General features: G+C 33.1%; 3 protein-coding genes across 14 annotated transcripts; 1 reads left to right on the plus strand and 2 right to left on the minus strand.

The window, feature by feature from the left end:
* Window positions 1-13: 13 nt before the first annotated feature.
* Window positions 14-3,735, plus strand: Lgt (Prolipoprotein diacylglyceryl transferase). Of its 11 annotated transcripts, none has more exons than XM_029039944.2 (7): window positions 14-764; window positions 826-916; window positions 996-1,175; window positions 1,239-2,166; window positions 2,229-2,318; window positions 2,392-2,571; window positions 2,639-3,735. In XM_029039944.2, exons 2-4 carry the CDS (start codon window positions 863-865, stop codon window positions 1,491-1,493), a joined length of 489 nt encoding a protein of 162 aa, XP_028895777.1. In that variant the 5' UTR covers window positions 14-764; window positions 826-862; the 3' UTR covers window positions 1,494-2,166; window positions 2,229-2,318; window positions 2,392-2,571; window positions 2,639-3,735. The 11 variants fall into 11 exon arrangements, with proteins under 11 accessions (XP_028895777.1, XP_011181625.2, XP_011181630.2 ...); XM_011183323.3 differs by having other exon boundaries at window positions 14-760; XM_011183328.3 differs by having other exon boundaries at window positions 14-760; window positions 2,432-2,571.
* LOC105211731 (uncharacterized) lies at window positions 3,382-15,902 on the minus strand. Of its 2 annotated transcripts, none has more exons than XM_011183333.3 (4): window positions 15,743-15,902; window positions 4,365-4,541; window positions 4,095-4,268; window positions 3,382-4,034 (listed from the first exon to the last, which is right to left on the minus strand). In XM_011183333.3, the coding sequence occupies exons 2-4, from the start codon at window positions 4,479-4,481 to the stop codon at window positions 3,837-3,839; spliced, it is 489 nt and encodes a 162-aa protein (XP_011181635.1). In that variant the 5' UTR covers window positions 4,482-4,541; window positions 15,743-15,902; the 3' UTR covers window positions 3,382-3,836. The 2 variants fall into 2 exon arrangements, with proteins under 2 accessions (XP_011181635.1, XP_054087439.1); XM_054231464.1 differs by having other exon boundaries at window positions 15,800-15,897.
* A 2,833-nt stretch (window positions 15,903-18,735) lies between these two features.
* Window positions 18,736-19,545, minus strand: LOC114803952 (hsc70-interacting protein 1-like). Its single transcript, XM_029039971.2, has one exon. The coding sequence runs from the start codon at window positions 19,543-19,545 to the stop codon at window positions 18,736-18,738; it is 810 nt and encodes a 269-aa protein (XP_028895804.2).
* Between the last annotated feature and the right edge of the window lie 65 nt (window positions 19,546-19,610).

Genomic DNA, 19,610 nt, shown 5'->3' on the forward strand with positions numbered 1-19,610 from the left:
CTGCTACCGCCACTTTAGTGTGTTCCTCACTAAAAAAATTTGAATATTTGCTTTGAAACACGCGCTAAAACTGCGTTACTTTCTTGTTTATATTTTTTTTTATAGATTATAAGAAGAAATTTTTTGTATAAAGAAATAGAAATGAAATTTGAATTAATTATATGCAATTAATGGTGTAAGCGTTTGTTATCAAAAAAAAAAATTAAATGAATATTCATTTTATGATTTATTTAACTAGTACAAAATGTAGTAAAATTGTTATAGAGGTCCTGCAGAGTCCAACTGAAGAAATGTATAGTTGTCGTAAATAATTCAGAATTATTTATGGCGAACGCTTGCAAGTTATATTTTCTTACAAATTTAGTAGCCAAATAATCAAAAACACATATGATTACATACTCGTACACTAACTCGTTAAAATTAGCACCGAACTTTGTTAATATATTTGCAATATGCTTTACATAAAAAAATGAAATTTAGAACAAAAAAAACTTCTGGAATTATTGTTAACAAGTAGCAAAAGCATTTACACTCTTTACGATTATTCTCAAAACACATTCGTTGTAAGTTTTTCTTTATTTTATAAACAATAACATATTATAAATATTAATAATATTTGAACTAAAATATATAATACATTTATTAAAAAATAATAAACTATAAACAATTCACTTTAAACTGATTGCGACAAGTCACTGTAAAGTCGACAAATCACTAAAAACCAAGGAGACGGAATTGTCGTAATCTAATTGACATACAAGTGGGTAACAAATACAGAAAAAGAGTTGTGTTGTTGTAAATACAAACATTTGTTTTCATAAATAGCAATTAAAAGAAAGTGTGTGTTTAAGCGGCGCTCAAAATGAAATGTCTTTCGGTGAAAGAGTCGATAGCCATTGTTGAAATAGTGATTGCGGTATGATTTATAGTTTCTTACATATATAGTAATAGTTAAGAAACAATAATTTACATACATATACACACACACATCGTAGTTGCTCTGTTTGCCTGCCATTTTGCTGCTGTCGTTCGTGCTAACCTTCCCGGACGATATGAAGATGTTCCTGTATCAATGCTCTTTGGCTACAACAATGGTGCTCTGCTTGCTCTTCGGCTTCAGCACGTGGTTCTACAATTCGAATTATCCGAAAACGCGTTTTCATGTGCGCATCTTTGTAAGTAAATATCTTATAATGTTGCTGTGATAAATTTTCATTTTACACTTCTTCACTTTTCAGATTGTTATTGTACTATGGACTATGTTTATTTTTGGTGTTGTCACCGGCGTGCTATTCGATATGCAATTCTTCGATAAATATTTATACGGTCATTTCGAGCATGACATTTTAGATGGCGCGGAAACTTTGACTTTGTATGCGGCCATGATTTTTGGTATCATTGTACTCTTTTTACTGTTTATTGTCAATATAATATTAACGGTTGGTGTTTGTCGAAGAGCTAGAAAAGGAAGGAATCGTTCGACTCGTAGATAAATACTAATACTCTAATGTGCAATGCATTAAAACTAAGTAGCCGAGTGTATTGAATCTGTAACAACTATAATCTCTTACTTTCTCGGATCAGTGACACAGAGCGTGTAAAGGTGGAGTAAGCGTCATAAAACTTTTAAAGGTATAGGTATATGTACTTGCAACGAATCAAACAGTTTTTATACACAAAAATGGTCAAAGTTGTCTTGAGTAAAGAAAACATTTCGGAGCGCTCTACTCGATTGTCCAACTGTTGTTACATGAGGGTCTCGATTGTCGAGGTGATTGCTATATTCTCGGGAACTGTGGGAAAATTTGAACTCCATCTTATACTTTTAAGTTAATTTTACAATTGTACACTTTCAAATAGCTGGAAATTATATATAATTATGTACATAGAACGAAATTTTACACAAAAACAACTTCTGGAATTATTGTTAACAAGTAGCAAAAGCATTTAAACTCTTTATGATTATTCTCTAAACACACATTCACGTTGTGAGTTTTTATTTATTTTATAAACAATAACATATTTTACATATTAATAGTACTTCAACTAAAATATATAATACATTTATTTATAAAAAAAAAACAAATATTTTTGAACTAATTGCGACAAATCACTTTAACCTAAAAACCAAAAAGACGAAATTGTCGTTAGCAAATTGACAAAAAAGTGAGTTACAAATACACAAAAAGAAATAATTCTGTTGTTGTAAATATTGTTTTTATATAAAGTAATTAAAAAAAGCGTGTCTTGAAGCGGCGCTCAATATGAAATGTCCGAAGGTGAAGGAACCGATATCCACACTTCAATTAGTGATTGCGGTATGATTTATAGTGTCTTATATAGTAATAGTAATAGTAAAGAATGAAGAATTTATAAACACTCACAACCTAGGGACTCTGTTTGCTTATCATAATAATATTGTCGTGCATAGTAACCTTCCCGGATGATATGCGCATGTTCCTGTATCAGTGCTCCTTGGCTACAACAATGGTGCTCTGTTTGCTCTTTGGCGGCAGCACATGGTTCTGCACAAGCAAAAATGCGAAAGTGGATTTTCGTATGCGCATCTTTGTAAGTAAATATCTCATAATGTTGCTGTAATAAGATAAAAATATTGATTTTCCACTGCACATTACAGATTGTTGTTGCACTATATACTATGTTTATTTTTGGACTTGTCACCGTGGTGCTATTCGCTATGCAATACTTCGAAGAATATATATACGGTATTTACGATCGTGATATTTTCTATATCGTGGATTATATTGCTTTGTATATTGCCATTATACTTGGTTTCATTGTACTCATTTTAGTGCTTATTGTCAGTATAGCATTAACGGTTGCTGTTTGTCAAATAGCTATAAAAGAGAAGAAAAATCGTACACAAAATTAGTGCAAAAATGTGAAATGTATCAAATTCATTTCTGTTCAGTAAATTCCATGTGTGACCACGATCATCTTCCCAATTTATAACTTGTTTTTTTTTTTTTTTTATTTCGAAATGAGTGTAAAGATAAGAGTCGTAAGACTTGTAAAGCGAAACTGAGCAATAGGTGTACATGATCACAAATTGTCAAAGTTCGTCTTGAGGGTGGAAAATAGGTCGAGGCTTACTACTCGACTAGACATCATCGCATAACTTCTGTTGACGGACTGAGGCAGATCGACTTCGACTGAGCTCGGAATATAGTAGAACGGGCTGATCTCAAACTGTAGAAATAGAATAGAGAACCGAACATCAACTCGTATATTCGGAATCACGCTTGCTTTCTGAGAGTACGAGTCTCGAGAGCCGTTGTTGTTGTAGCGTTTATGGTTTAGTGTATAGGCAGGCTAAAAGATATTTCGACGCATTTGGTTTAGAAAAAACACAAACAAAAATCTTTTTCGAGTACTTTTTATTTAAAATGTTTACATAAAAATACATTCCACACAAAATATTTATTTTTGCTAGAAATTTATAAATATACATACATAGCAACAAATGTATATATATTATATAATAGACGAGTATTTATAAAAAAAGAAACAGTATGAAAGTACTTATTTCAATGTTTAGTAAGTATTTTTGGTTTGCTTTATATTGAATTGTTGCTGTTTCTGCTTTTCGGACTTGTGCATGCTGCGTGACTAAAAAATGCTCACACAATTGTAAATATGTATTTATGTTTATTCCACTGTGTGCTCCCTAAATATTTAAATAAAACTTATTATTATAATATAACTTAAGTTTATCGTAGTAAAAAAGACGACTTCCAGCAATGAACACCCTCGGAAAGCTACGCAAACGAAGTGATGCCACTTCGGTAGCTTCGGTTGGTTAGGCAACAGACACTTTAGATGCCGCGATATGATCGGTGAGCCAAGAATGCGCTAATGAAGTAGAGCACCGTATTCACGAGTCCCATAATACCGGCAGCCATGTAGGCATCGTATTGCTTACCCCAACGGAAGTGTCTGTCGTTCAACTGTATGACGAGATTCAATGAGGCAGCCAGCAACAAAATGGCCGCTACACTATGATAGATGAGTTCCTGTGGGTCGAGAAAAGCACCGTTAAAAGTTCGCATTTACATTTTTCGTTGCAAACTTACATAAATGGTTTTGGCTATAATGCCGCCCGTACTGAGCGACGTTAAACAGGATAGTAGCAGACAAAATGTTCCTATCAGGAATGTCGTGGACATGAGGAAGAAGAAGATTTCAGCCGAATTGGCACTTCCGCTCCAATAATAACCGAAGATGCCAACTGTGGCGATGCCGATCAGCTGCGAAAGAGGAAAATGCGCAGGTTAATGTGATTTCGAATTAAAAAAAAATGCATAACAGTTATTACACAATTTTAGTCGGGTGGATGGACTTACCATTTCGAATAATTTTAATAGACCCGAGAATGACTTCAAGTATCCAGTATTAAGTACAATATAGGATGTATTTGTCGTGCTGGTGGTCGTTCTGGTGATTGTCACTGAGTGAGACATGTTTGCGATTTTTTATAAATGCGTTAACGGTGCTAGGAGGGTTCGGGAAACCTTTTATAGCTGGAAAGATACAAGTAAAATACAAAAAAAAAAATATTAATAAAAATTTTAAAATTAATAAACGACGAGAGTTTTTCAAAAAAATGTATGTAGACTTTATGTTATGTGTGTTCTAATATAGTTTTACATCAACACTTTTTAATACTATATACCCCTTTGCTTGATTTGTTGAGCTATTGTGATAAAAATAATTAAATTTACTAAAAGATGTTATATAGAATAATAAAGAGAACAATGAAATCCCTAAAAACGCGGTGTGAGTTCTATAAGAAAACGCTTAATGACAGAAACAATTTCAGAGAATAGAAGTATCGACGTTCCCTACCAAGAACCAATATGTTTGTCAGAACAACTTTTACTATACATAATTCGACCTTTAAATTGAATATTAGTGGCGAATCGAACATGCAAATTTGTATAAACCATAACGACTAGCCGTAATGATTTGATTGGCACTCTATTATTATCATTTGAGAAGATATCCAGATATTCTGCGTTGAGCTACTTTGCTTTCAAATATATTTTTTTTATATAGGAGAGTACAGCTAAACTGTAAAATTAAATTAAATTCTCTCATTCGCGAATTCGCTTTCACAGCGACTTTCACTAATTTTAAACATTTTCTCAGTCTCTTTCTATTCGAAAATGACTACCGCTAACCTTCAATACAAGCGCACAGCTACTTAAAATATAAATATTTGAAAATAAGTAATAATTCTAAAAATAGAATTTGTCCTAGACTTGTCTTTTACAATCAAAACGTTCAATTATCGCATGAAGGAGTCATCGGCAGTGCAATAAACGTTTACAAGTGAAATCGCCCACACACAAATAACCACAAAAAAAAAAACAAACAAATACTGAGTATTTTTGAGAAAATGCTAATGCATTTAATTGATTTTGAGAATTTCCGTCTCACCCAAGAAACTTGCATTGACAAGCTTGACGTCATTCAACCATATGGTATATATTTTGCTTATAAAAATTACATATAAATTGATGAAAATAATTAAGATTTAGTTAACGATTTTTTACTTGAAAAAAAATAAGTTTTTCACAAAATTCATTCATTTCATTCTAACCTCAAAATTCATATAGAACTACAGCTTTTTTCTATTGAGTGTGCAGCTAACGGTATGAAATTTTTGCACTTTAATTCCTTCGACATTGTATCTAAAGCTACATAATTTCTCCAAAATTGAATCTATGCAGCTTTACCACACATGCGGTTATGACAAACAATGAGTGTACTCTTGAAACCCTTTAAAAAATTTCGAAAATAGCAATACGTTTGAGAAAAACTTGCGGTCTTCGCAAGATAAGGAACACGTCTTAATCATCACACAGCGTGACGCGTCATATTTAATGTGATGTACATATGTAAGTACAAATATTACGCAACTGGAGCAAATAGAAATTCTTATATTTATACAGGCCCTGACCTAATATTCTTATGTACGAGAACAATTCGTCATCACTGACCTCAATTGCTCTCGATACACACACATTTACAATGAAACTACGCATGAGATAAGTATCAATATACATATATATTGTATGAATCTAACTTTGTACCTGTTATATACAGTATGTCAACTATTTGATCATATACATTTAAAAATACATTATATTTTGTTCTTTCTATGTTAAAAGAAACTACTAAATAAAAAAAGTTAGTTGACTAAGTAGGCCCATGAACTAACAGTTAGTAAGTGCAGAATTACTGGAAATATGCCGCTAGTTTTCAGGGAATATTAACAAATGTAGACAAAGGCATGTGATCAATTAGTTGACTTTGTGAAGTAAAGAAGTATTGAAGCCGTAATATTGCTCTGCGATTCAAGTTTTTCTTCTTATTCTATAATTAAATATTGTGGGATCATTTGATTTTTTTTTTGTAAAACGTGAGTATTTTTCATAGTTTTTCTTTGATATTTTCGTAAATTTGGTTTTACTATAGATGAAAAAACTAAATGCGACAAAAATAGAAGAAATCAAAAGGCTTATTGATTTAAACACAACGCATAGGGAAATTGCAAGACTCGTTGATGTTTCTATGGGCGTGGTTTCAAAAATAAGACAATCAATGAGTCCTTTATGCAAAAAAAACCCTCCTGGACGAAAGCCAATTTTGAATGGGACACTGGAAAGGCGCATTGTTAGAATGATAAAGTTTGGTGTACATGAAAATGCGGGTCAAATCAGGCGTGAATTATCCCATAGGGATGGAATAAATGTGACAAGTGAAGCTATCAGGAAGAAATTGCGAAACAACGGGTTACACGGACGTGTCAGAGTAAAAAAACCACTGTTGACAAAACGACACCGTAAATTGAGGCTTCAATTTGCAAAAAAATATAAAACATATACCCAAAACGATTGGATGCGGGTCATATGGTCCGACGAAACAAAAATAAACCGTTTCGGAAAAGATGGGCGGCAATGGATTTGGAGAAAACCTCGTGAACCTTTGACAAGCCGTATTGTTCAACCAACGGTGAAATTTGGAGGAGGTAATGTAATGATGTGGGGGTGTATGAGGATGGAGGGGGTGGGAGAGTGCGTAAGAATTGCCGGACGAATGGATGCCAACCAATATGTTGATGTTCTTCAACGAGGTTTGTACAGGAGTCTAGAAATGTGGGGCAAGGATGTGTCGGATGTCATCTTCCAGCAAGATAATGATCCTAAACACACTTCTCGTGTAGCTAAAGCTTGGCTTCAAAACAATGGGTTTGAAGTACTCGACTGGCCCCCTCAATCGCCAGACCTCAACCCAATCGAACATGCTTGGGTTGAGGTCAAGCGTGCGATTTCTGATACTCCAGGTGAGTGTCAGAATCTTAACGATTTATGGCAGAAGGCTCAAAATTCCTGGAAAAAAATTAGCGGAGATTTCTGCAGAAAGCTAGCCGAGTCCATGCCCAAACGAATTGAGGCAGTAATTAAAGCAAAAGGTGGTCATATTAAATATTAAGTAAAATATTCGTTTGTGTCAACCAATTGATCAAATGTGCAGCGGAGAAGTTTTTAACAAATCTTTTAAATGAAACATGCGTTTTGAAAAAAAAGTATTAACTTGAATTTATTACCTTTACTTGTTTTGTATATGAAATAAAATTGGATTGTCATTACAAATAAAAAAGTTCTAAACAAAAATTCTTTTCTGGTACCCAGGTGTGATCAAATAGTTGACATACTGTATAAATATACATTTTTTCTGTTGCAAATTTGTTGTATTTATGACACTACAATTATCGGTTATTTAGCAAACAGCCGGCTTTTTCTGATAACTGCATATCATATGTATATATATATATATAATATTATTATAAAATGTTTTTATTTGTCTTGATCGCGTCTCACAAATTAGTCGCCTTAGCAGAAATTTAACTGCATTTTATATACAGATTTATATAAATGAGTAGGTGAACAAACAGTGCCTTATATGGGTGCATGTATGGAATGCATTTGTATATGTATACAACGGTACATTCATAAATATTGTTTGATAAGTGAGTAATAATTCCACTCAAAAAGATTGATTCATTAGTCGGCAGTGGTAACTGCGAAGGTAGGAGTAAAGTTGTAGGGTACACTTACACCTAGTGGAAATACATATGTATGTACACAAATATCTGTTACGCGGTAAAAAGAATTTCTTTGTTGATTGCTGGGATTGCGAAAATGTGTTCTTTGATAAGCGCACTAATTAAAAGTTGTGAAAAAACATGTACTCGTCTGTATACTTCCAGTGCAGTAAAGAAATGATGAATGTGGAGCTATTTTTGTACTGTAAAAAAACACTTTTATATGGTCGTAGCACAGATATTGGATGTGTCATTAACATTTTTGAAGAAATTCTTAAATAAAAAATGATTATGAAATCGTCTTTTATTGCACCTCGCATTTAATTCAATTTAACCAATCTTCACTTTCTCTACTTAACTTCATAAAATTGAAAATTAAATTAATCCATTATGAATATTTTTTTTTAATCTTCGATAAACAAATCTTTAATAAACAAATGACTATTAATTAGAACGAAGCCTGAAGAAATCTGATATGAAATAGATGTCTCTAGAGTCAAGCACTGATCGATTAAATCGTGGACATTTGTATCAACATTAACCCAAAAAAATATTTGTAGAGATCTGTTTGCATCGCAAACTTATTATACCCTGAACAGACAGGGTATATTAAGTTTGTCACGATGTTTGTAACACCCGGAAGGAAGCGTCGGAGACCCTATAAAGTATATATATAAATGATCAGTATATTGAGCTGAGTCGATTTAGCCATGTCCGTCTGTATATATACGAACTAGTCCTTCAGTTTTTAAGATATCGTTTTGAAATTTTGCAGATGTTATTTTCTCTTCAGGAAGCTGCTCATTTGTCGGAACTGTCGATATCGGTTCACTGTAGCATATAGCTGCCATACAAACCGATCGGAATCATGGGCTTGTATGGAAAACTTCCGCATTTGACGTGGTATCTTCACGTAATTTGACATAGATTACTGCTTAAGGTAATAATATAATCTCCGAAGAAATTGTTCAGATCGGTTAACTATATAACCTTAATGTTTCTAGCACACAACCCAGCTAAAAAGAATTAGTAAAATTTTATATTTCTTTTTTACATACTTTTTCTTACGTCTTTAGATTTGCTTAAACACAAAGTTACTAAAAGAAATGCACCTGTGAAGGCTTTATTAGCTTCGGTACAGCCGAAGTTAATTTATTTTTCTTGTTTTTTAAACACACTCGTACATTTTTGAAGTTATTTATAGATTAAACCACTACTATATTAAACAAATTTGGTACATTCGAATGGAACACATAAATTATCCGCCATTACAACCATTATCCATGAATGTATTGATTAATTGGTTCTGTAAACATTCAATATATGGAACACGGAGCAGATGGCGCTGTTTTAACGAAGCATAGCAGCGTTTTTGAAGTGATCTATGAAAAAATGGAAGTACATACCCAAACATATATGGATGAATGTATATAATCAGGAAGTATTTTTTGAGTGCTAATTGTAATAAAAAAAATTAATAAAACATACATACACTACATACTTAGGTAAATTTACGTCTGCAGAATTTGTTTAAAAAAATTCAAAAAATATTAGTATAAATGTAAAGTTAAAGGTTCTGATATATGCACAAACATACATATTTATAAATATATTTGTATGTGTCTTTTAATTATATATATGGCAGACAAGACATTCCAAAAAGTAAAGCAAATATGAAATTTCCAGACATTCATTACAAAATAGCTCCAAAACAGAAAAAAACAGCGGTCTGTGCCGCAAACGTGAGTGTCTTCACGTATTTCTGGTTATTCGCAATTCAATATTTATTTTGATTCTACGGCACAATGCCGCATACAAACAAGTTCTGACTCCCATTTCAGTTTCATTGTGATTTCAAGTAAACAAAAATATTATGCGCGATTATATACATACATATATACCCATATATATGTATACTCATATATATGTATGTAGTGCAACACATAGTGTGTACATAGAAACAGTAAATACGCTTTTAATTCGGGTTATGAGGTAATCGCAAAAAAGTGATCTCATCAATGGAATGCCATGAATTCTTCTTCTTTACATTTTTTATTTTGATTATTTTTTTTTTGTTTTTTTTTCATGAAAGGTAAATATGTACATATGTGAATGACAATGAGTTTAAGCAGTCGATTGCAATTTGTTTGTATGTATTTATTTGTGTATTTACTTGCGTAAATATGAATTTAATTGTGAGCAAACAAGGACAAATCGTAGTGATCACTACAGGTTTTAGACATACATTGATACATATGTATGTATGTATATGAATATTACGATATCCTAAGCAATATCATTAAGATTGATTAAAATAGCTAGTAGTAGAGGATTTTGTGATTTACATAGATTTGTATATTTAACGAAGTAAAGATCTTCTCTCTCTCTCTCTCTTGCTCTTCGTCACTATAACTACCGGTACAAAATTCCTTTCATAACTTTATTGGTCACTTACATCACAATGATAGTCCATCGATTTTCCATAACAATCTCTCAAAGTATAACTTTCTGAATACTTTGCCTTGTGAAGATCCTTAAATTTTTGCTTAAGTGGACAGACAGACAGTTGACATTAACTTTATCTCGTATTCCTTAACAGTTTGATATTGTATATAACTCTATATCTGTATCGATTCCAGGTGTGTTCAAAAAATAAGGGGAATTTTTTGGCCCAGTCTCCATATTCGCCAGACATGACTCTTTGAGACTTTTTTCTAGTTCCAAAAATAAGAACAATCTTAAAGAGTCGTCGTTATACAAGCATATGAGAGAGAAATCGCTGAAAGAGCCAAAGGCTATCCCAAAAATCGGGTTTGAGAACTGTTTCGACGATTGGAAGAAGCGCATCATCGAATGAGGACTATTATAAAGGCGACAACATTAAGGTAAACGAATGAATAAAATATTTTTTCAAACATGAACATTCTCGTTATTTTTTGAACACACCTCCTATTAGAAACAACCGTTAAGCGAACAAAACCATTTTTCTCTGTTAAACATATTGAAAAAAAAAAATAAAAATATATAAAAACCAATATTAAGCACTTCTGTAATGCTTCATTGACAAAATTTATTCATTTGTGACGCCCCTGTGTAATCGATTTGATCACTGATGAGTACAACGTAGTACGATGTACGAGTATGTATGTAAATGGTTGCATGCGTACGCACAATCTGTTGAGTTTCCTGATTTCATTGCGAATGAAAAACATGAAAAACACGCTTGAGCAGCTCTCAAGTGCGAGGTTGGGCAATTTAAATTTCCAACTACATACAACATTTACAAAAAAAATTACAAGTTCAAATGCTTTATATATACTTGATACATACATTCTAGATGATTTTTGTTATGAATGTTTAAATGTAAATAAAGTCAGAAAAACTGCGAATGAAAGAAATTTTGAAATAGCAAATTGCTGAAAACAGTGAAAATAAATTATTTTGTCATTTGAAAACAAAGAAGAATTCACAATTTAATGCAGAAATGAAAATTTTCGAATATGGAATGCAGATTTCGAGTTTTTAGTTGGCAACTCTGAAACAGTAACTGAGTTTTTTTTTAATTTTTTGTTTTTAGTTTCCCAGAACCTGTTTGCTGAACACAATGTAAATAATTTCCGGCTTTGAGTTCATATATTTCGACTCAAAAACATTATTTTCGAAAGAAGATTCGAAAAAATATGTAAATTTGAATTTAAAAAAATGTATTTTAAATGATAAAATGCCATTTAAGAGATCACCTTACTAACTCATAAATAATAAAGCACAGTATTTTCAAAATGCTTTATATGCCAAATCAATGAAAGCGAAAGTGTCGGTCACAATGAAAAACGCATTCGAATTCATAATTACATAATTGTACATATTTACATACATACATAGAAATTTATTATTATAAAATGCAACGGGAATACCTTCTCTGCCATCATCTAGGCCGTACGCGACTTGGGTGCGACAGCCGTGCCGTTAACAATTGATGCATTCATAATGAACAAGTAAGGAAGGGCTTAGTTCGGTTGTAACATTTTAACATTTTATACTCTCGCAATTTATTTATTTAATAGACAATTTGACCCACACATTCGTCATATATATGGTATAAAGTCCATTGAAAGTAGGAAACCCTAATATTAGGTTAGAAGCACCGAAGTCCTCATGTTCGATATACGGGGCCTTGATAACCTATGGTACGATTTCGGCGATTTTTAGAAAGGGGCTGCCACACTATAAACATAGTATTTATGCAAAGTTCTGTTCCGATATCTTCACTAGTGCTTCCTTTATATATTGTAAAGTAAACGATTCAAATCGTCTTCAAAGTGCTGGTATATAGAAAGTAGGCATGGTTGTGATCCGATTTGGTCTATTTTCGCAACATATCATTGGGATGTAAGGAAAATATTACAAACCAAGTTTCATTGATATTGGTCGAGTAGTTTCGGAGATATGGTTTTTGACCTATAAGTGGGCGGAGCCACATCCACTTAAAATTTTGTATACCAATTTGGGTGGAGCCCTTCTCTACCTTCTTTATAATGAAATTTAAGGTTTCTGGTGTTTTCCCTTACTAAATTAAATAAATTTTAGTCGTTTTCAACGTAACCATTGTATGGGAGGTGGGCGTGGTTATAATCCGATATCCTCAATTTTTGGACTATATAAGGAAATGCATCAAAAAACGACTCCTGAGAATTTCGTTTATATATATGTGAACAAAACTATAATACTCTCTTAGCAACTTTGTTGCGAGAGTATATAAAAATGAAAACAAAGCTGTGAAACTGCTTGACATTCCTAAACGCTCGGAGCTCAATTAAATAATATATGTATATACATATATTACTATTTATTATTAATTTACACCACACAACTGTTTCTACTAAGAAAATCACTTTTTATCAGCTGTTTAAATGCCGATATTTTTTTTTTCTTTTTTTACACAATTGTAGATATGTATGAACTTCGTTACTTTTCCCTGCAATTATTTTCTATTTTTTTGCGCTAAAACCAAAGCGCTTATCATGTTAAGTACGTTCGATAATGGAACATTTTTCTGATATAAACATTCCTAATCTTTCCGAATTTGCAAGCTAAAGCCGATGCATCACTTGTAGCTTTTAATTTTTTCTAAATATGTACATACATATACATAGATTTTGAGAAGTCCAATATTCAAAAAATACTTTTAAAACTCTCTTCCAATAAAATTGTTTATTTATTCATGTGAAATACAAATAAAAATGCAGTAAACATCATTTCTTGCCATTAGTCATTTTAACGTTGCTGGCGGATAAACAATTTCAAGTACATAGCAAGTAGCAATATATAAAAATACATAAATAAAAAATATGTACATATATGAAATGAGTCAGTAAGAGTTCCAGTAAACAAAAAATATGAATAAAATCACCAAAAAATTGTTGCCGTGAGGTTTGGTCAAACACATTTCTGCAGAGTTACAGGGCGTATGAGTGATTATTTTTATATACCATGAGATCTAATGATTCAGTTCAAATCCAGTAAGGGATAATATCTAGCAGTTGTTATACAAGTAGAGAAAATTGAGTAAATTAATTAATTTCATGTTGAAGAGAAGCTTTGTTGACGATAGAAGTCAAGTATTTGGAATTTTTACAACAGAATACTTTGAATAGAAACTAATACTAATATTCCACCTGGATTTCTGTTCTGTGAGCTCTTATCTGGATTTCTGCTTTCAGAAAGTAAGAGAGAGCATGATTTTAACATTGAATGAGAATGCTACGCTTATAATCCACTATTTTTTTCACACTTATATTGCAAGATTTAATGGAAAATAATAGCATTCAAGTCCCTTAACAGCTGCTTCGTCGATCATTAGAGAAATTCGATAACCAATATCACGACGATCGATGCCACTTAACTGGAACTGTACCAGGGCTTCATCTGGTCAAAAATTTTGAACCCGGCAGCGTGTTAAATAATCTAATAGAGAATATTTTAATTCATCACAACGACAACAACAACAACAACAAAACAGAAAAGTGTTGTAAATTTTCCAAATTAAAAAAAATATCGAAATAAATATTTTAATAAAAGATTCCAATTGGAATTCTGAAAAATTGGACAGCAAACTTTTTAATTATACGGTACTTGAGATTTATAATAAACACGTTTCATTATTAGCCTTTACAGCAGTTTTTGTATTCAATAATTTCAAATTTGAATATTCAAACGTCTGAAAAACGGAATGAGATCACCGCAGCCAGTAAATATGTATATGTATTCGCTTGAGAATGTTCTGTGTGTGTGTTGGTATATATGTACATGTGTGTGTATGTTTACAAATGTGAAAAAGTGGTAAAATAGCAAAACAAACATAAAATGAAAATAGAATTTTGAAGATCGCACACACAAGTGCCAATTTTATTTCCAAAATATACCAAACTAATTGCGGCATACATACATACACACCTCGAAATATATAAAATACATAACAGTATTTCTACAAAAAAACATTTTTTTTTTCGAAATTCTAGCGGCAGTAAAGGTGCGCCCAGGCTGAATAGTTTTAAATAATTGCAATCATTATTTTACTATTTGTATATATGTATGTAGGTGTGTGTGGTATAAAGTTCATTGGACACCATGGAGCATTTATTCGACCAGCTGGATGTTTCTATGGCAAACGGCGATACGTTAAGACACATAAATATGTTTAGAAGTATTTATGTATCTAAGTGCTCGAGGAAATTTGGGAGCTCTTTACTTAGTTACTCAGCCATAGGCACACACTCAATCACTTTGCGCACACATAAATATATACACACTCATACGATCCATAATACGCTTATTTTCGGCTAAATTAGCGAATAAATAAAAAAGAACCAACGCCCACACCCGAATTGCGGTAATAGACCACAAGGTGACTACTGGCCGAGCAGCTGGCGAAGCGGCGAGGACAATGGCGAGGCAAGTGATTTGAAACATTTGGCGGACCAAAATGTAAAGAAAACAAAAAACAAATATATATGAAAACACAATCGGAGTATAGTATATATGTATGTGTGTGTGTATTTAAAATTACTTCAATTCATTAATACGAATATACATTATATACTTGAATACATATCCAACTGTATGTGTATGTGTTACTGTTTGTAGTTGTTTTTCCTATATATTTTGAGTTAAAAAAATATATTTCGAATACATTTTTTTTTGGATTTAAAATTTGTTTGTAATTAAAACAAATTTAATATTTCATTTATTTGTTTATAATTTTTTTTTTAATGTTTTTAAAAAAAATGTTTAATAATATTTTTCTCTAATTTATTTTAATTTAATTTTTTATTTATTTCGAATAATTTGTTTTTGTATTTACATTTTTTTTTATTAAAACAAATTTAATATTTTAATATATTTTATATATTTGTCTATAATTTTTTAATTATTTTTTTAAGTTTTTTAAATATTTTTTATGAATATTTTTCTCTAATTTATTTTTTTTTATTTATTTCATTTTTTTTTCATAAATCAGAGTCTCACTAAACAACACCGTTATTTTGTACACAAAAACAAATTTTATTAAAAAAGATGGCAAAAAAAAATAAATTATAAACAGTTTTCGCTTACATTTTATAATTTTTTCGCTTTTGTGCTTTTATTCACGTCAATCAATTCTCCACTTACGATCGTTCGAGAGGAGCTTTTCTACTTTGCTACGTCTTTACACGCGTACGTTATGGGCAAAACTGAAACTGAAATTTCGCTTTCAGCGCTCGAAAGTGCGATGGTGCACGCTTCACGCCACCAACTTATCTATTCCGTCGTTTGTTTTGCTCAAATGGTGACGTCATAAGATTCCAACAAGTTGAGGTGATGATTAAAGTGTTCCAACGCAATTAAAAATACACACACACACACACACACACATCCATGTACATACACACACCTAGTATGTAAAGTTATGTTTGTTTTGTTGTAACAACGGAAGCAACAAAGTCTCGACGGTGACAGCGACGTCGACGCGCACCATGAATGTAGGCAGCACGTACAGGCGAGACGCCCATACCCCACACTATCTTCATCGGCATCGGGGTCGGGGTCGGTGTAAGCTTATCTACATGCCTACATACATACATATGTACATATGGATATACAAGCAAACAGGTAAACAAATTTTAAATTGTTGCTTAGGTAATGCCGCCGAACTTGGACACTCGATTTAAATGTGTGACTACTGGAGGTGATAATGAAATAAGGTGACCGCTTAAATTTTTTTTATTTTTCAAATAACACGAGATTCTCGACATTTGGATTAAGACACTGTAGCTTCTTCTCAGTGTATAGCGGAATATAGTTTTCCGGCAACCGGTAATAGGCATCTTAAGACTGCATGAAATATAGGTCTTAAGAAAGCTGTCGATGTGTTAGAAACCGAGATTGCTCACTTCGAACATCAAACGTAACGGTTACTGTAGTCTTTTGGGCTTTATAAGCACGATTCAAAAGCGTTTCTTCATTGTTTCAAGGATCTTCACGCAATACAGTGAACTTCAGCCGCCCGACCTGGACCAAAGGAGATGAAGACTGTTCCAACAACCGGAAAAGTGATGACTACTGTTTTCTGTGATTTACTCAGAGTAAGCTATATACATCGATTACTTGTAGAAGGTCAAAACGTTTACAGATATACCGAAGTCATGAGTCAACGTAACAACTCACTCATCCGCCGTCAGCACTAATAAATCGGTTGTTGGTGTTGTAAGGTTTACACAAACCTGCCTGAACCGGCAAGCACAAGTCAATTCTCATCGAAGTCATCTTAGGGGAGGCCCAGAAAACACGCTGTTTCGACGAGGTCGGACCAAAGGGAAAGCGTTGATAGATGGAGAGGTTTAATTGGGCATACAAAGCGGTGGTTAATGTTACGCGGGAACTCTTTGCTTGCAGGGCATATATTGGGTATGTCGGCGTTCAGCCTGGATAGGTATCCAGACAGTATCCAGAACGAAGTTGCGCGAGGTTCACTCTAGTTTCGCGAAACAACTCGAGCTCGGTGTCTGCAATTGGTCCAAATCGGTAAAATTTCGCTACAAACTGCTGCCTCATCCAATATTAGCTACCAGCTGAGGTTAGTAAAAGTAGTAGGAGAACTACTAAAGCCAAGCGTAGACTTGAGTTAAGTACTATTTAGAGCATATTAGTTCGAAATTCGAAAGTTAATGTTTATTTGAAAAAAATTTGAGCATATCTGTATTTTGTATATTTGAGAGATAGATTTGTCAACATCTAATGTCTAGTTCAATGAAATCCAACGAACCTAGTTCATAGTAAATGAAATACAAGTGCGTCTATTACGTAGCGTGAGATCATTGAATGCAAATATTAAAGATTTTGAAGGTTCTACACAATTATTAACTAATAATAACACATTACTTTATGGAATCGCATGCAATCTATGCAAATGTTATAAATAGATTTTGAATCAAGTGCTTTGAGTGAGTAACTCAAACATGAAAATTTATTAAAATGAGTAATACATACAAAGCCACATATTTACAATGTGGAGGCTGAATTCTACTGAGTCATAGTTGAATTCATTTATGACGTATTGTCTGGAGAAATGAAAATTGTTTGTTATTGTATGATTGGCTTTTTTACTATCGAAGCTAAACACCCCCAAACGAAGACAATGACCTGACCACACAGCGAAAACGAGGATATGTTATTATTTATGAAGAGTTCATTCACCTTTGAATTAGTGAGTACATCGTATAACCACAGCCGAATGCAGTGGAGGGGTTATGAAATGCAATAGACACTATGACTTCGTTCGTTTTTAATGCATGTTTTCCTTTATTATCATTTTTATTATTACATGTAGTTATCAATATTCGCAATACAATACCGTTAGAATTTATTGCTTGCAGTGCATATACGCTTATTTTGTTTTTTGTTGTTTTGCCTACAAAATGAAAAAAATCCGTAGATTTTGTTAGCTGCATATAAACAATAAATAAGTATGAGGTTATGTATGTATGTATGTATGTATGTATGTATGTATATAAACATGGCCACCATTGGTTAACTTTTTCGTTGATTTTATTGTTAAAAAAATATTATGAATTCATATTTCGCAGAAAGTGACATTAATTACTGCGATTCATTAAACTTAGGCTGTCTTTAGGCGTAGCAAATCCACGGCAATTAAGTGCAAGTTTAAAAATTGAGAAATTATAAAATTTTCATTTAAATGACTTTTGAAATGCTTTGAAAGTCTCAGAGACTAATAAAATTACAAACTAAAATAAATTTAATGTTTTTTCCTTCTTCTTCTTCTTCTTTGTGACAATTTCATTGTTCAATAGAATAATTAAAGCGACTTAGGGATTATTAATATTAGTTCAATTCTTACTGTTATAACTTGCAATGCTCAATGCATATAACCACAAATCCAGACATTTTTTCTGTTTTAAACGATTTCCATTGAAAGTTCGACGCAAAAACAAACACCATTTTTGCCATTGAAAAACTTATAGCTAATTGATTAATAAACCAGAAGAGTGCGCTATACAGCGGTACAGCGTTGAACAGTCGTCGAAAGACATTGTTGTTGTTGGTTTCTAATCTAAATTGTCATCGAAGTCTTGTGGCTTTGGAGTCGGCTCGGCTTTGGGTTCGGGTTTAGGAGCTTCTCGTGGTTTATTGAAGCCTTCGAACATCTTTGCGACATTTTCAAAGCCGATCTTGTTGCCAAACTCGGCGATTTTAGCAAACTTCGGATGGTTCTTGTATTTCTCAATGTTATCGGAACTCATTGAAATGTCTATCAACATCTGTTGGAATTCCTTATCCTGCAGTGCGGCGAAAAATTCCGGATCGAAGCGTAAATCACTTTGTGGTTGTTTTGGCTCTGGTGGCTGCTGCTGTTGTTGTTGCTGCTTACGTTCCTTGGCATGTGCACGTGCACTGTGCTGTGCCTTCTTGCTTGCACGCTCGGCACGCTTGCGTTCCTGCTTAATACGATGCTGTTCGAGTTTCTTAGCATTGGGTGTCACCTCACGCAACCATTCATCGGCCTCCTCATCGAAATCTAACTTACATGCTTGTCGCAAATCATTGGCAGATTTCTCCCAATTACCCAATAAACGATGTGCACGTCCGCGAAACTTGTAGGCCGCCGCCGAATCGCAATTCAACTCCAACGCTTTGTCACAATCACGAATACAAGCATTGGGCTTCTTCAGTTTGAGGAATGCCTGACCGCGTTTGGCATGGAACAAGGCATTACCCGGATTCAGTTCGATAGCTTTGGTGTATAACTCGATGGCTTCTTCGAATTTCTGTTCGGCATAAGCAGCGGAGGCTTGTGAACGCAAATCGCTTGCTTGGTCGATTTCCTCCTCGGTCGGTGTCTTATTCGTATCACCCATAGGCTGTTCGGCGTCCGTATCGGCTTCGATAACACCTATAAATAAACACAAGGAAATTGCAAATA

This window comes from Zeugodacus cucurbitae, chromosome 5, assembly GCF_028554725.1.
Source record: "Zeugodacus cucurbitae isolate PBARC_wt_2022May chromosome 5, idZeuCucr1.2, whole genome shotgun sequence".
NCBI classification, from domain to species: Eukaryota; Metazoa; Arthropoda; class Insecta; order Diptera; family Tephritidae; genus Zeugodacus; species Zeugodacus cucurbitae.

Excerpts from the sequence above, each read along its gene's own strand:
- Lgt (XM_029039944.2), top strand. The coding sequence starts at position 863 with ATGAAATGTCTTTCGGTGAAAGAGTCGATAGCCATTGTTGAAATAGTG. Across the intron at positions 917-995 it reads TTGTTGAAATAGTGATTGCG|TTGCTCTGTTTGCCTGCCAT; the intron begins GTATGATTTATA and ends CACACATCGTAG. Across the intron at positions 1,176-1,238 it reads GTTTTCATGTGCGCATCTTT|ATTGTTATTGTACTATGGAC; the intron begins GTAAGTAAATAT and ends TTCACTTTTCAG.
- LOC105211731 (XM_011183333.3), bottom strand. The coding sequence starts at position 4,481 with ATGTCTCACTCAGTGACAATCACCAGAACGACCACCAGCACGACAAAT. Across the intron at positions 4,269-4,364 it reads TATTAAAATTATTCGAAATG|CTGATCGGCATCGCCACAGT; the intron begins GTAAGTCCATCC and ends CCTCTTTCGCAG. Across the intron at positions 4,035-4,094 it reads TTATAGCCAAAACCATTTAT|GAACTCATCTATCATAGTGT; the intron begins GTAAGTTTGCAA and ends CTCGACCCACAG.
- LOC114803952 (XM_029039971.2), bottom strand. The coding sequence starts at position 19,545 with ATGGGTGATACGAATAAGACACCGACCGAGGAGGAAATCGACCAAGCA.